General features: G+C 45.8%; 1 protein-coding gene across 2 annotated transcripts in view; it reads left to right on the top strand.

Moving 5' to 3' along the window:
• Window positions 1-10,980: 10,980 nt before the first annotated feature.
• LOC146712285 (protein NLRC3-like) overlaps window positions 10,981-16,534 on the top strand; it is a 43,945-nt gene continuing 38,391 nt past the window's right edge. For both annotated transcript variants that reach the window (XM_085451997.1, XM_085451998.1), the window contains exons 1-2: window positions 10,981-11,175; window positions 13,714-13,957. In XM_085451997.1, the coding sequence (XP_085308123.1) occupies window positions 13,720-13,957 (238 nt within the window). In that variant the 5' untranslated portion in view covers window positions 10,981-11,175; window positions 13,714-13,719. The remainder of the gene's footprint in view (window positions 11,176-13,713; window positions 13,958-16,534) is intronic.

Below are 16,534 nucleotides of genomic sequence, written 5' to 3'. Positions count from 1 at the left end.
ACATGGGTGTTGGCCTTGGACATAGCAAAGCTTGGGTCATTCCTCATTTTCGCTTGCCGCTGGACAAATTGTGTGAAAACTGAGAAAGGAGGAAATGACACACTATGAGTCTCCGTGTACTGTGTTCCTACAGTTGTCCACTTTTCCTGTAGGTTGAAGGGAAGTTTTTCCACTATTTGCCTGACTCCTCTAGCTGTTTCCAGGTAAGCAAGTCCTGGGAGTGCGCCATCTTGTTTAGCACACTGTGGCTCCAATAAGATGTCACTAAGTTCCTGCAGCTTAACATTGTCTTTGTTTGTGAGTTTGGGAAAGTCCTCTACCTTTTTTAAGAGTGCGTCCTCAATAGCCTCAGGTGAGCCGTAGCACTCTTCAAGGCGTTGCCAGACCATCTTCGCACCTGCAGCAGGATTGAGGGTGTGTACAGCACGAATGTGCTTAGCCTGTTCGGATGATGTTGGATCCAACCATTTTGTTAGCAAGTCTAATTCCTCTCTTGGAGACAAATTTAGGTCTTTGGTTGCGCTGATGAATGAGGTTTTCCATGCCCAATAGTTTTTAGGTTTGTCATCAAAGTGCAAAAGACCTGTGCTGACTAGTTTTTTGCGAATTAGGTATTTTGCAAACTGTTGCATTTCACTTGATTCAGGTATGCAGTTGTTAAGGTTGGGGGTGTGCTTTGTGGAGTTGGACCAGTACGTGTCGACTACACATGTGTTCGCTGTTTGCTCCTGTTTCCTTTCTCTGTTTACAGGTGGTGTTTTCGTCTGAGTGTTGGTTATAAAAGGATTAGTTATTTGTGTACTCTCTTGTACATCTACTTCATTGCAATTTCCTTTAGGAGACTGTGCTGGGTCGTGCTGAGTGTCTGGGTAGAGTAACTCCCATTGTTGTTGAACATATTCGTTAGTGCGGTGCACTGTACTGATGGGCTCAGCTTCCTCACAAAGTTCTCCGTAGAGCTCCCCGCTCTGAATCTCTTCTTCTTCATAGGATGAGGCCTCTGCTTCAGCTGCGGCTATTGCTTTTTGGCACTGGAGGACATGTAGATGAGCATCCAGTTCAGCTCTCTGTTTCATTGCATTAGCTTCCTTTTCAGCGAGATGAGCATCGAGTTCAGCTCTCTGTTTCATTGCATTAGCTTCCTTTTCAGTGAAGGCCAGTTGAGCTCGTGCTGCTTGAGCTTTGGCGTAGGCCCTTGCAGCTGCAGAAGCTGTTGATGAGGATGTCCGTTGAGAACGCCTTGTCGATGTTCTGGATTGCTGCGACTTGGTGTCGAATGGCTGAGACCGTTGCTGCATTGTAGCTGGTTGAGTGGCGACGTCTGCTTGTTGTTCACCACCGGCTACTTCGTCTAGCTCTTCGGCAGCGTAGTCTTTTAAGTAATTTCTTCCTGAGCGTAGACTCATGTTGCTTAAAGTAGCTCTGTATGCTTGAACCTGCTGAGTAGGCGTCTTTTCGTTCGTCTTTTTACTATGCTGCCCTCACGACACGTGACCATGTGAAGCTAGACAGCTAGCGAACAAAATAGAGGAGATCTTCCACACAAGGCTTGCTTTTCTTGCTTTTAATGAAGATCCTTTAAAGCCTTATCTCTCTCAAGGCTTCTCCTTGCTATTTCTTATTTGTAACTAAAACATACAGAAAGTGAAAATAAATTGCTAGCTAATACACATCTCAATGACAAACTTACTGATTAGCCTAGCTTAACACGTGCGTTACATTAGCATCGCAGTTCACTCCATGTAAACACATATAAAAGTCATCTCTGAACATATTAATAAGACGAACGTTTCCCAAGGTACAAGCGTGTAGGGCACTCTTAGCGTGTACATGAACTCGTTCACTCTTTTAATACTGCCGAAGCACTTTTCACAGCATTAACGGAGAAAATACGTCAAAGATAGGTTAATTATCAGAGCGCTCCCTCGCTCCCATTTCCGCACGTACAATACAAAGATCGCTTGTGATAATGATGTCTCACTCTGAGCAAATTTTGAACCCATACATTTTACCTGTTTTTAGCATGAATCACTTATAATATTTCTTAACTTTGAACTTATTTATCACTTTGCTTATGTAACTTAATCAGACTATGCACTAACCACGGACTTTTGACCAAAAGGCATAACATTCATCTTTAATCACTGGTGAAATAAAGCTGCTTTGTTTGATGATGATTGATGTGGTTGTGTTTCCTGCTTTCAGTCTTCCAAGGAAATTTTCAGACTAGAAATACTAGAAACCGCCTGCAACACAGTTTCAGTTGGCAGCGCCCCTGCTCTTTGTGAAGCAACAACAACATGTTATTTAACAGATCTGTAAAAAGACTAACACAAACCAAGAGTTTAACTTCAAAACTGAATTAAACACATTTTAATTCGGACTTTTCAAAGGTGTCAGGGTTACTTTGTCCATAGTTTAAAACATATTTCCATTCTTCTTTATCTATCCTGGGAGTTTCTGCAAAACCTGAATGAGCAGAGGAATGTTCAGTTACAGCTCCAGGCTTCTCAGCTTTAACCCCTGCATGAGTGACAGTCAAGTATCACTCCTCAGGCTCCTTTCAGACTACGTGGCTTGCTCAACTTGTTGGTGCAAAAAGGTGATTAGCTGAAAACTTGGCATGTCTCAAAATGGTGTGCAGTGTGTCCTTAAAGATCTGAGAAAGAATAGAATAGAGTAAAATAGCTTTTTATCGTCATTTACAAATACAATGAAATTTTGAGTGCTCCACACCAACTGTGCCAGGATAAAATATAAATATTAGAAAGCTCTGCTGACAATGACCCACACCCATTTTCACCCCTGGGCCGTGTGATTAGGCAGAGGATCAATAGTGGCTCCACAACCCTCTTAGGGACACTCCCAACAGGCCTTAAAAATCTGGGACTCTCCACCAAATGTTCTCAGAAATGAAGAAGCTTCTCAGACAAAAATTAATGACGTTCAGTCTTTTCCTTCCAAGCTCCTGAGATCACCATGACCTGGGTGACTGAGAACCACAGACATCAATAAAACCACACATGAGTGATGGTAACTGGTAAATATTAACGTTTAATAAGTTGAGTTCATGTTTTTATCATTTTCCAATACTGTTCCTCTGATTCAGGATTATGTGTGTGCATTGCCGACACGGTCGTTATCATCCTACAGTCCTCTAGACACACTCAAAACTGTTAAGGGTAGCTGCACACCAGAGGTGTGAAGTATCCATACATTCATCCATCCATCAATCTTCTTCTGCTTTAACCAGGGCCAGGTTGCAGGGGCAGCAGCCTAAGCAGAAAACCCCAGACCTCCCTCTCCCTAGCCACCTCCTCCAGTTTATCTGGGGGAACACCAAGGCGTTCCCAGGCCAGCTGAGAGATATAATCTCTCCAGCGTGTCCTAGATCTGCCCTGGGGGCACACAGGAGGCACCCTTGTCAGATGCCCAAACTACTTCAACTGGCTCACCCTTTAGAGGAAGCGCATTTCCGCCACTTGTATCGGCAATTTCATTCTTTCGGGCACTACCCACAGCTTGTGACCTGAGGGTAGGGACAAAGATTAACCACTAAATTGAGAGCTTTGCTTTTATGCTCAGCTCCCTCTTCACCACGATGGACCAGTGCAGCGTCCGCATCGCTGCAGCTGCAGCACCAATCCGTCTGTCGATCTCCCGCTCCCTTCTCCCATCACTCCTGAACAAGACCCCGAGATACTTGAACTCCTCCACTTGGTGCAGGAACTCGTCCCTGACCCGGAGTGGGCACTCCACCCTTTTCCGGCTGAGAACCATGGCCTCAGATTTGGAGGTGTTGATCATCATTCCCGCTGCTTGACATGTTCGAATATGGTGTTCGTTATCACCAAACTGAGGTTTGCACAGAAGTCCAATAACAAAACACCGTTCAGGTTCAGATTAAGGAGGACGTTCCTCCCAATCACGCCCCTCCAGGTCTCGCTGTCACACACGTGAGCATTGAAATTTCCCAGTAGGACGACAGAGTCTCAAGGCGAAGCAACCTTCCAGCACCCCATCTGGTGCTGGGTACTCTGAACTGCCCCTCGGCGCGTAAGCACAGATGACAATCAGGACTCATTCCCTGTTACCTGAAGGCGCAGGGAACAAACCCTCTCATCCACCGAGAAGAACCCCAACGTACAGGCAGCAAGCCGAGGCGATACCAAGATACCCACACCAGCCCGCCGCCTCTCACCAGGGGCAACTCAGACAGAGTCCAGCCCCTCTCCAGGAGACTGGGTCCAGAGCCCAAGCCATGCGTTGAGGTGCGCCTGACTATATCTAGCCGGTACCTCTTAACCTCACGCATTGACTCAGGCTCCTTGCCCGCCAGAGAGCTGACATTCCATGTCCCAATTGCCAGTCTTGGTAGCCGGGGATCAGTCCGCCAGGGCCTCTGCTCCTTCCCACAATGCACCCGACCCCTACGGCGCTTCTGGCGGGTGGTGGGCCTGCAGGAGGTTGGGCCCATGTCCCCATTTTGGGCTTTGCCCGGGCGGGCCCCATGGCCCAGACAGGGTAAACTGTTACCTCTGTGATATCCTCACAAGGGTCTTCTGAATCGCTCTTTGGTCCTGGGTAAGGGACCAGACAATCTGCCATGGGAGACCCTACCAGGGGGCAAAAGCCTCCATGCAATATAGTCCCTGGGATCCCTGGGACACACAAAACCTTCCACCACGATAAGGTAGCAATTCAAGGAGGGGAGCAGAGAAGCAATGAAGTACAAATACTTTTTTAACCCTTTAAAGCTGGTTGGAACAGGCACGCTCCGTTTTGCATAACTATTTTTAAATCCCTGTAGAACCAGAAACACGTAAGCTAGTGCAATAATTTTTTTTGCATATGAAACCAGAGGAGTTGTACTTACATCTTATGCCATCAGCCTGTCCTCGGTCACGGTTTCCTTCCACATATAGCTTTGCAAAACTTGCATAAAAACCACTTGCAGCAACAAAAACATGTAAAAATGTAAAAAAAAAAACAAAAACGATTTTCAATTTTTTTGTGCCATTTGTGCCATTTGTGGGAGCATTTCAAGTTGCTATACAACTGTTATAGCCCATATTTTAATAATATGTATGCATTAAGTCCATAGTAATTACATAAATTTCAAAAAAGTCCAATAAACAACAAAAAAATTGAAAATCGTTTTTGTTTTTTATTACATATATTTCTACTTAGAGAAATTTAAGAGGTTTATCCCTCAAAACTTTAAATACAAAAAAGTTGCAAAAAATAGTTGACAACAACAGGAAATTTTCTTTTGAGTGTCTTCATAATTTTATTTTTGAGGCACACCAATCTTTATATACTGCGGTAAAAATGAAAATGAATATTATAATGCAAGTTTGCAAAGAAAACAGCATGTGCATCAAAATAAACTATTTAAAGCAGCGCAATTTGAGTTCTAAGCATCCCAGAAACTATTCAGAAAAGCATGAAGTCAAACATGACTTTTAAAAACACCAGTATAGCCTTGTAAGGCCTATAAGTAAAAAACTACATTTTCCGCGAAAATGACGCCACCTCCGGTTTTGGGACGGTATTGGCGGACATACAATAGTTTGCGATGACGGCTAGTCCAACTTAGGAAGTGTTACGAACAGCTGATCATATCAGCAAAGCGTGTTTCTGGAATATTATGTTTTTGTTGGTGCAAGTGGTTTTTATGCAAGTTTTGCAAAACTATATGTGGAAGGAAACCATGACCGAGGACAGGCTGATGGCATAAGATGTAAGTACAACTCCTCTGGTTTCATATGCAAAAAAAAAAATTATTGCACTAGCTTACGTGTTTCTGGTTCTACAGGGAGGCATCTTCCTTGGGGGGCTCAACCCGGGGTAGCGGTCATGTCCGGTTGGGGGCTCTTTTCTGACTATTTCCTCGTAGCTGCGTGCAGCAGGGCTAGGGGAGGGCCTGTGCTGATGGACGTGGGTTACTGACCTGGTAGCCTGTCTGCCCCTGGGTGGGTCCGGGATGGGTGTGAGGTTCTGGGGGCGCTCCGTCTCTGGGCTGGGGCCCTGGCCGGGCCTCGGGGCCTTGGGTCCTGGTTTGTGTGTTGCCGGGGTTGTGGGCGGGTGGGTGCATGGGGGCCCATCCCTGGCGCAGGGTGCCGCCGGTGTGTCGAGCCACCTGGGGGGCTCTTCAACCGGGGGGGGGGGGGGGGGGGGGGGGAGAGATTGTCACACCTTGCAGGAGCTTTCCTCTCCTCAGGAACTCTCTGCAGGAGGGGGAGATACAGGTGAGGTGGAGGAAGATCTCAGCCTGGGCGTCTATTGTCTCATGTAGTCCTGAAGATGAGTGGATGGTGGGGTGGGTGCAGTTTTCTCTGTGGTGGGGTTGGGTGGACTGTCCCGGGCTCTGTGGGGCCGGGGGGCGCTGCTGCGCTGGGCCCCGGTCTGGATGGGCCTGGGCCCCCTTTCCCTGGCGGATCGCGGAGTATGGGAGTGCCTATTGGGGTCAGTGGGGGAGCTGGCCCCAGGGAGGGGTCACCTGCCCCTCCCTTCCTTCCCTCCCCATCTCCAGCTGCCTCCCTCTTCCCGCTCCACCACAACCACCCACACATGCAGGGCCTTGGAGTAGGGGCATGTCACCAGGGTGCAGAGGAGGCTACCCCCCTCTGTCCCCTTCTGGCTGCCTCTGCCTCAATTTTATCCCACAACTTAGACATTCACATTACTCACACCCTCATTACACATACATATAGGATCTTGGGGGTGGGCACGATACACGGAGTCCAAGTTACCATCAGGGTGTACACCTCACCCCTGGCGTCATTGCCCACCTCTCAATTTTAAATACACGTAGACATTGAGGGCTAGCAGGAGGCACTATGCGCTTACCTGCTGCTCTCTGGCAGGTAGCTCCATGCCCTCCTGGGTTTTAATTGCACCTTAGAACACACATGCATCAACACTACAATGAGCGGGTGGAGGGAGGTTTGGAGTCTTCTCTCACCCCCATTCTCTGTGACCTGCTGGAGCAGGGGGGCTAGGAGGAGTTGGCCGTCCGACTGCGGTCTGGAGTGTGGGGCCTCCCTGCTGCTGCGGAGTCGGGGCGGTCTGCCTCCCCCCACGGCAGGGAAAAGGGTAACACCACCTGGGTCTGGGTGCAGTTCCCCCCTCCAGGGGCAAGGGTACCTAGACCCGGTTCGTAGAGTTCGCTTGCGGAGTGTGATCGTGTATACAGCGTCTCTTTATGTCTGTCTCCACGTCGGTTGAGTGTGAAGTGCACATGAGAGCATGAGGGTGGGAATGGATGTTTGTGTCTGTGTGTGCCTGTATGTCTGTGTCTATATGTCAGGTTGGGTATCAGACGCCACCTCTCTGGGGACATCTCAGGCCCTCCAAGGTTTGGAGGCCTATCTCCACCCACCACCACTTCCCCTGCCAGTGGCGGACTCCCTCAGGTGTCGGTGCGTTGGTGGTTCTTTGTATCTGGGGGTGGGCGTCCAGGTACACACCAGCCTCTCGGCCTGGGGCTCGGTCACTCAGGCACAGCTGGCTGCCGGTGGAGCTCACGGGCGCGTCACTGCAACTCCCCCTGGCTTCTGCTCCGCGGCTGCTGAATGAGCCCTCATCTGGGACTCTCCTTAGCTCTTACTGGGACAGTGGCGCGGCTGCCCCTCTGTGGGTCTTCCTTGGTCTCTTGTGTTCTGGGGGCCTCTGGATGTCTGGAGTTTTGATCTCCTCCATACCTGCTTGATACCATAGAGGACAGGGCTGTGGCTCCCCACACTCCCTAGCAGATCATTACATGGAGAAACCTTTGGAATGCAAGCATGCTGATCCACACAGGTGTGCACACAGGTGTACACATGGGTATTCACAGACGCGGACTACAGCTTTCTTGGCTGCTGCCTCAAAGCACACTGTGCGCTGTCTATCTTGCGTGCTGCACAATATCGTTTATTATTTAGTAACTATTGATATCTACTGCTAGCTAGTTTATTGTGATGGTGCTTTTTTTTTTCTTATTATGTTGCTCTTTGTTGTTTGCTTTCTCTTCTGTTTTTTTTTTTCTCCATACAGGTGACCCAGGAGTTTTGTTTCTTTTTCTTTCTTTCTTCCCCCCCTTCTCACCGTCTCTTCTCCCCTTTGGTTTCCTTTCTCTCCCTCTCTTTCTTTCATTCTTTCCACCTGTCCTATCCCACAGTCATGTCTGTCCCGTTTGTAGCAACTGAAAATAAAATAAATTCATAATTATAATAAAGGTCAATCAAATGGACCAATATGGCAAGGCCATGATGATCCACTTGGTAAAATAAATCCGCTTGGCATCTTTCTTGGCCTCAAGACAACAATTCTGATGGCTATAAATCAAAACGGGACAAAAAAAGAAAAGAAAAAAGAAGCACCGTAGGGGTCGGGTGCATTGCTCCTTGCTCTCTGGCGGGCAAGGAGCCTGAGTCAATGCGTGAGGTTAAGAGGTACCGGCTAGATATAGTCAGGCGCACCTCAACGCATGGCTTGGGCTCTGGACCCAGTCTCCTGGAGAGGGGCTGGACTCTGTCTGAGTTGCCCCTGGTGAGGGTATCTTGGTATCGCCTCGGCTTGCTGCCTGTACGTTGGGGTTCTTCTCGGTGGATGAGAGGGTTTGTTCCCTGCGCCTTCAGGTAACAGGGAATGAGTCCTGATTGTCATCTGTGCTTACGCGCCGAGGGGCAGTTCAGAGTACCCAGCACCAGATGGGGTGCTGGAAGGTTGCTTTGCCTTGAGACTCTGTCGTCCTACTGGGAAACTTCAATGCTCACGTGTGTGACAGCGAGACCTGGAGGGGCGTGATTGGGAGGAACGTCCTCCTTAATCTGAACCTGAACGGTGTTTTGTTATTGGACTTCTGTGCAAACCTCAGTTTGGTGATAACGAACACCATATTCGAACATGTCAAGCAGCGGGAATGATGATCAACACCTCCAAATCTGAGGCCATGGTTCTCAGCCGGAAAAGGGTGGAGTGCCCACTCCGGGTCAGGGACGAGTTCCTGCACCAAGTGGAGGAGTTCAAGTATCGCGGGGTCTTGTTCAGGAGTGATGGGAGAAGGGAGCGGGAGATCGACAGACGGATTGGTGCTGCAGCTGCAGCGATGCGGACGCTGCACTGGTCCATCGTGGTGAAGAGGGAGCTGAGCATAAAAGCAAAGCTCTCAATTTAGTGGTTAATCTTTGTCCCTACCCTCAGGTCACAAGCTGTGGGTAGTGCCCGAAAGAATGAAATTGCCGATACAAGTGGCGGAAATGCGCTTCCTCTAAAGGGTGAGCCAGTTGAAGTAGTTTGGGCATCTGACAAGGGTGCCTCCTGTGTGCCCCCAGGGCAGATCTAGGACACGCTGGAGAGATTATATCTCTCAGCTGGCCTGGGAACGCCTTGGTGTTCCCCCAGATAAACTGGAGGAGGTGGCTAGGGAGAGGGAGGTCTGGGGTTTTCTGCTTAGGCTGCTGCCCCTGCAACCTGGCCCTGGTTAAAGCAGAAGAAGATTGATGGATGGATGAATGTATGGATACTTCACACCTCTGGTGTGCAGCTACCCTTAACAGTTTTGAGTGTGTCTAGAGGACTGTAGGATGATAACGACCGTGTCGGCAATGCACACACATAATCCTGAATCAGAGGAACAGTATTGGAAAATGATAAAAACATGAACTCAACTTATTAAACGTTAATATTTACCAGTTACCATCACTCATGTGTGGTTTTATTGATGTCTGTGGTTCTCAGTCACCCAGGTCATGGTGATCTCAGGAGCTTGGAAGGAAAAGACTGAACGTCATTAATTTTTGTCTGAGAAGCTTCTTCATTTCTGAGAACATTTGGTGGAGAGTCCCAGATTTTTAAGGCCTGTTGGGAGTGTCCCTAAGAGGGTTGTGGAGCCACTATTGATCCTCTGCCTAATCACACGGCCCAGGGGTGAAAATGGGTGTGGGTCATTGTCAGCAGAGCTTTCTAATATTTATATTTTATCCTGGCACAGTTGGTGTGGAGCACTCAAAATTTCATTGTATTTGTAAATGACGATAAAAAGCTATTTTACTCTATTCTATTCTTTCTCAGATCTTTAAGGACACACTGCACACCATTTTGAGACATGCCAAGTTTTCAGCTAATCACCTTTTTGCACCAACAAGTTGAGCAAGCCACGTAGTCTGAAAGGAGCCTGAGGAGTGATACTTGACTGTCACTCATGCAGGGGTTAAAGCTGAGAAGCCTGGAGCTGTAACTGAACATTCCTCTGCTCATTCAGGTTTTGCAGAAACTCCCAGGATAGATAAAGAAGAATGGAAATATGTTTTAAACTATGGACAAAGTAACCCTGACACCTTTGAAAAGTCCGAATTAAAATGTGTTTAATTCAGTTTTGAAGTTAAACTCTTGGTTTGTGTTAGTCTTTTTACAGATCTGTTAAATAACATGTTGTTGTTGCTTCACAAAGAGCAGGGGCGCTGCCAACTGAAACTGTGTTGCAGGCGGTTTCTAGTATTTCTAGTCTGAAAATTTCCTTGGAAGACTGAAAGCAGGAAACACAACCACATCAATCATCATCAAACAAAGCAGCTTTATTTCACCAGTGATTAAAGATGAAAAAGCGAGATAATGCAGATTTTAATGAGCAGATCAGGACCAACCTGTTCAGACCTGTGTTCATATACAACTGTCATGTTTTATATCTTTATCATTTCTGTCTGAGGCCCTGACCTCATTTTTCTTTCTTTGGTATGTTGTGCTGATTCTTTCATTATTTATCCAATAAGTATTTTTATACACATGATGGTGGGGTTTTTCTTTTTGGCTTTGCTTCACCACATTTATACAAACACTAACTCAGTGGTGGTGCAGTACTTGTACCACAACAGATCCCAAGTGCTGGATTTTGGATGTCTTCTTCCAGTGTTTGTTCACAAGTGTTTTATAAAACAGTTTTAAGTGTGTAAGTGACACTGTCCCTGCCTTTAACTGGAAACACAAACAGATCAAACCAGCTTGTTCCAAGAAGTCAACATTCAGGTTTTAGAGGCTGAGGTGGAGCCAGCTGTGCTCGACAGGAAGTTCTGAGACTTATTGTGTCAGTGTTTGCCGGTGAGGTGATCCAGCTCAGGTGAAGTGAAGTCTTCAGCTCCACTCTGTGAACTCTTGGATCTGTGAGGAGAACCAGGACTCAGCGTCACTGCTGTAAGTGTCTCTGATCATTCAGCTTTCAATTGTCTTGGAAAGTGTTTCTGTTCAACAGGCAGCAAACATTTTCTCCTTGTTACTGCTCACTGACATCTCAGACTGCTCACTCTTTATCAGAACCACTGCAGCTCTCAGACATCACATTCTAAAAACACATATAAGACAAACGCATCATAAGATTTGTGTTTGTGGAGAATTTGTCCTGATCTTTACACCTTCACCTCACCTTCTTTACACCTTGAAGGTTTTACAGAGGACTTTGTACATATTTGTAATATACTATAATGTACTTCTATTCACACAGAGCAATTCTTTCTAACCTCTCAGAGCACTTTGATCACAGTCCACATTCATACAGTACAGCACTTTATCCTGAACACTTTGAGCACTCATCTCGCTCACATCAGCAGCCAGTTTAGACTCACCAGTTAACCGAAATCCACACAGCTTCTCCCTCTGGTACAGTGTGTGATATATTACACCTCCGTTTCTCTACAGGGCACTGTGAGGCCATTAATCACTGCTGCTGATGTTTGCTGCCTGTATCTATCAGAAGTGTGTAGATGATGGTTCAAAAACAGAATAAAAATTGCGACGTCATGTAGAGTTGAAATTGTATATGACATGATCTTTTAATGAGTGACTTATGTATATACACTGAACAAAAATATAAGCGCAACACCTTTGTTACTGCTCCCATTCCCCATGGGATGGACGTAGAGACCTAAAATCCATTCCAGATACACAATATAACCATCCCTCCCAAACAGTGGTCACAAATCAGTCCAAATGTGTGGTAGTGGGCACATCTGCTATATTGAGATAATCCATCCCACCTCACAGGTGTGCCACATCAGGATGCTGATCTGACATCATGAGTAGTGCACAGGTGTACCTCAGACTGCCCACAACAAAAGGCCACCCTGGAATGTGCAGTTTTTTGCGCTATTGGGGGTCTGGGGACCCAGAACCGGTCAGTATCTGGTGTGACCACCATTTGCCTCATGCAGTGCAACACATCGTCGCATGGAGTCTATCAGATTGTCAATTGTGGCCTGTGGAATGTTGGTCCACTCCACTTCAATGGCTGTGCGAGGTTCTTGGATATTCGTGGGAACTGGTACACGCTGTCGTATACGCCGGTCAAGCACATCCCGAACATGCTCAATGGGTGACATGTCCGGTGAGTATGCTGGCCATGCAAGAACTGGGACATTCTCAGCTGCCATCTGCCCTGAACAATGTGAACCATGATTCATCCGTGAAGCGCACACCTCTCCAACGTGCCAGACGCCATCGAATGTGAGCATTTGCCCACACAAGTCTGTTACGGCGACGAGCTGGAGTCAGGTCAAGACCCCGATGAGGACGACGGGCATGCAGTTGAGCGTCCCTGAGACGGTTTCTGACAGTTTGTGCAGAAATTGTTTGGTTGTGCAAACCAATTGTTCCAGCAGCTGTCTGGGTGGCTGGTCTCAGACGATCTTGGAGGTGAACCTGCTGGATGTGGAGGTCCTGGGCTGGTGTGGTTACACGAGGTCTGCGGTTGTGAGGCCGGTTGGATGTGCTGCCATATTCTCTGAAACGCCTGTGGAGACGGCTCATGGTTGAGAAATGAACATTCAATGCACGGGCGACAGATCTGGTTGACATTCCTGCTGTCAGCATGCCAATTGCACGCTCCCTCATTGCTTGTGGCATCTGTGGCATTTTGCTGTGTGACAAAACTGCACATTCCAGGGTGGCCTTTTGTTGTGGGCAGTCTGAGGTACACCTGTGGACTACTCATGATGTCAGATCAGCATCCTGATGTGGCACACCTGTGAGGTGGGATGGATTATCTCAATATGGCAGATGTGCCCACTACCACACATTTGGACTGATTTGTGACCACTGTTTGGGAGGGATGGTTATATTGTGTATCTGGAATGAATTTTAGGTCTCTACGTCCATCCCATGGGGAATGGGAGCAGTAACAAAGGTGTTGCGTTTATATTTTTGTTGAGTGTATATATATATGTATATATTGTGCTATTCTTAGTTAGCGTATTGTCTGTCTTGTCTTAATGTTTGGTTTATGTTGGTTTATAATGGAGCACTGTAACAAAAAAATAATTTCCCCCAGGGATCAATAAAGTATTCTGATTCTGATTCTGATCTACAAGCATAAACTTTACAATCGTGTAAAATTATTGTTGTGCTGAGGACTCATGCGGGCATGCTACTCCATACACAAATACGAAGCAACCTGTCAGCACGTAAAACTATTTTATGATAACAACAAAAACAAATAGAGGGCCATTTTTTTTATAATAGTTTTTTTTGTGTGATTGTTTCCAGGGTCCTGACAGAGACCATTGTATCTTCCTGCTGTGTTAAAATATGATGGTGAACTGAGGATTAAAAACAGAGGGTCATAAATCACATATCAGAAACAGACCAGGGTGTAATGTGTGAAAACTGTTGATGAGTCACATGGGACACACTATTCCATGTTGGCCTTTGCATTGAAAATGTCCTCTCCTGTTTTTATAGAGAAAGATGGAGACGTCTGTAGATGAACAGCTGCTGGATATTTTGGAGGAGTTGGGTGAGGAGAAGCTGAAAGCCTTCCACAGGTGTCTTCAGGATCCTCAGGTACTTGGTGGTTTTCCAGCCATCAAACAGTCCCAACTGGAGACAGCAGATGAACTGGAGACAGTGGATTTGATCATGGAGACATATACTGATGATGTGATGAAGGTCACCAACTTGATTATAAAGAAGATAAGAGAAACAGGTACCACAACATCTCCAACAGTAATAAAATACAGCAGTGCCAGTCTTTATAAAACCTTTTTCTTTGTTACTTTTGTTCCACACTATTGATGCCTCGTATTTGAAATTCGTAGGAATAACAGTGGTTACAGTTGAGTAACATTACATGGAAATTGGACCCAAATACTCGGAGTAATAATGTGTAAATAAAGAGATGTCCACGAGGTAAAAGCAGTTAGTAAGAGTATCGTAATACTTGGGTAACAATATGATAACCTGTGTGAAATAGGGAAATAATGTCTGTGAGTTTGTATCTTTACATGTTTATACAGTTTTACTTGGAATAATCTCATTACAATAATAAGGTGCTACTGGCTGATGTTTTAGCATGTTTGTATATTGTTACCATATAATACATAATGCAATAATACAGAATGTAACTGTTGTGCTTAAAACTTTTGATTATTACATAGAAACACACATGGTAGTTTCTCTGTAATAAGCAGGATTGATGCAAAAATCCAAATTGCCTGTTTCCAGTCAATAACATATAATTAACTATTAAAGCAAACAAGACAGTGGAAAGTACCAAAAAGGGTGACCAAAAAACAAGGGGGGGGACAACCCACCCCTCCCTCCCCACACCATTCCCTTATCCCAGAGTGCTATCAGCTTGTTTTAACCTATGGTGAAGATCACATAAACTCTCTTTTGTTCATAATTTCCAGATACTCAATGAGTGGCCTCCAAATCTGATCCAAGTCGTCCAGTTTGTCATTTATAATAGGCAGATCCTTTCCAGATTAAGAGTATCTGTCAGTCCTGAAATCAAGGTTTTCAGAGAGGGCACTTCCTATCCCTTCCATAGCAGGAAAATCAGTCTCTTTGCAAACATTAGGCCATAGGACAGGAGGGAAGTCTGTGCACGCTTACGTTTTTTAGATTGTTCCGACAGTCCAATAAGAATCAAAATGGGGTCAGGGTCTAATTGCTTATCAAAAAGTTTGGAAAAAAAGTAAAACACAGAAACCCCAAAACATTGTAACTTGGTACACATTACAACACTTTTAAGCAGATCAGCTTCTGCACATTGACATTTATCACAAATTGGTGACGTTTCAGGAAATATCTCATGTAATCTTGTCTTTGAGTAGTGCAATTTGTGAATAATTTTAAACTGAATTAACCTTTGTTGCGCGTTGATAGAGCAGGAATTAACATAATGTAGCCCTTTAGCCCAGATATCATTCTGAATTTCCGAGCCTCTTACCTTTTCCCAAGCTGATTTTATTTTACCCGTATCCTTCTGTCACAGTGACTGTAATATCTCATATATAAAACCAACAGCATGCTTTTCTTTTATACAATCCACCAGGCATTGATCAAGCTTACCTGCAGTTGCAGACTCAAATTTTTGGAGTTGGGACCTTGCATAACTCATTATTTGAAGGTATCTAAAGAAAGCAGAGGCTAATAAGTTGTACTTCTCCTTAAGCTGTTGAAATGAAGTGAAGAACCCCTGGAAATACAGGTGTACCACATTTTGCAACCACATTTCCTTTCAGCAATCAAATGTCCCATCTAAAATGGAGGGTGTAAATGCAGGATTAGCTGTAATAGGTGTCAAAATAGGTGTCAGAACAGGAATGCTCTGAGACTATACTCTTTCACCATCTGTCTCCAAATTGAATTGTATTGTGAATAACTGGATGGCAGTTTTAGTATGTCTTTTTAAAACAAATAGGAGACAATGCGATTGCACCACGAGAGTAAGGCATACAGTCTTCTCCCTCCATTTCCAGCCAAACTGCCATTATAACTGTATCATCTAGCCAATAGGCTACATATTGCTGATCCTCAGGTTTCCGGTTGAGTGAACGCTGGCGCGGCTTCCTGGTATCTTTTTATATTCTATTCATATATTATTCATATTTGTTATTTATTATTATTTATTCATATATTCTTTGATACATCTTACTGGTGATCTAGCGAATTTTGCAAGTGCCTGAGTATTTTGGGTGTAGTCCATCTGCCTGTTTGTTTGGCCGTTTTCTCCCTTGGATCCGTACACCTGACTGTTTGGCTTATCTGACTGTCCGTGATGTGGCCTAGCAGGATCTGTGTCTTGCTCGTATGGGTCTGGATTTTTATGTCATTGGTCTACCGACCTAGTGCTGGACTTTACCAATACTCAGCTGACGAGCTTCTCCGTCTCCGCTTTCACCTGGCTTCTCCACCGCCGCTTCATCTCCACACAGATTTCGCCTTCCTCCCTCGCCGAAAGTATATTCACCGGGGCTCTCGTCGGAATTTCCACCATGACGACTCTAAGCCAATACAGACCCTCTGGTCCACTCCTCGTCGTCCTCCACTAAACTTCGACAGGGCTGTTGATCACAGTGTTTTAGCCAGCCTGCCCAGGTCGACTAACACCTCTGTCCAGTCTGACAGCACCGACGTCAATTTTGGCCTCCTTAACATCCGCTCGCTTACGAGCAAGGGTCATCTAATTCTGGATCTACTCACAGATCATAAGTTTGACTTTCTCTGTTTGACCGAGACGTGGCAACAGCCCAATGACTTTTCGTCGCTCAACGAC

This window comes from Copadichromis virginalis, linkage group LG3 (assembly GCF_057382275.1).
Source record: "Copadichromis virginalis isolate Kocher_CV1m ecotype Utaka linkage group LG3, C_Virginalis_male_GT1.1, whole genome shotgun sequence".
Taxonomy (NCBI): domain Eukaryota; kingdom Metazoa; phylum Chordata; class Actinopteri; order Cichliformes; family Cichlidae; genus Copadichromis; species Copadichromis virginalis.
Note: the sequence above shows the minus strand (reverse complement) of the source record. Positions and strands in the feature narration are given on the sequence as shown.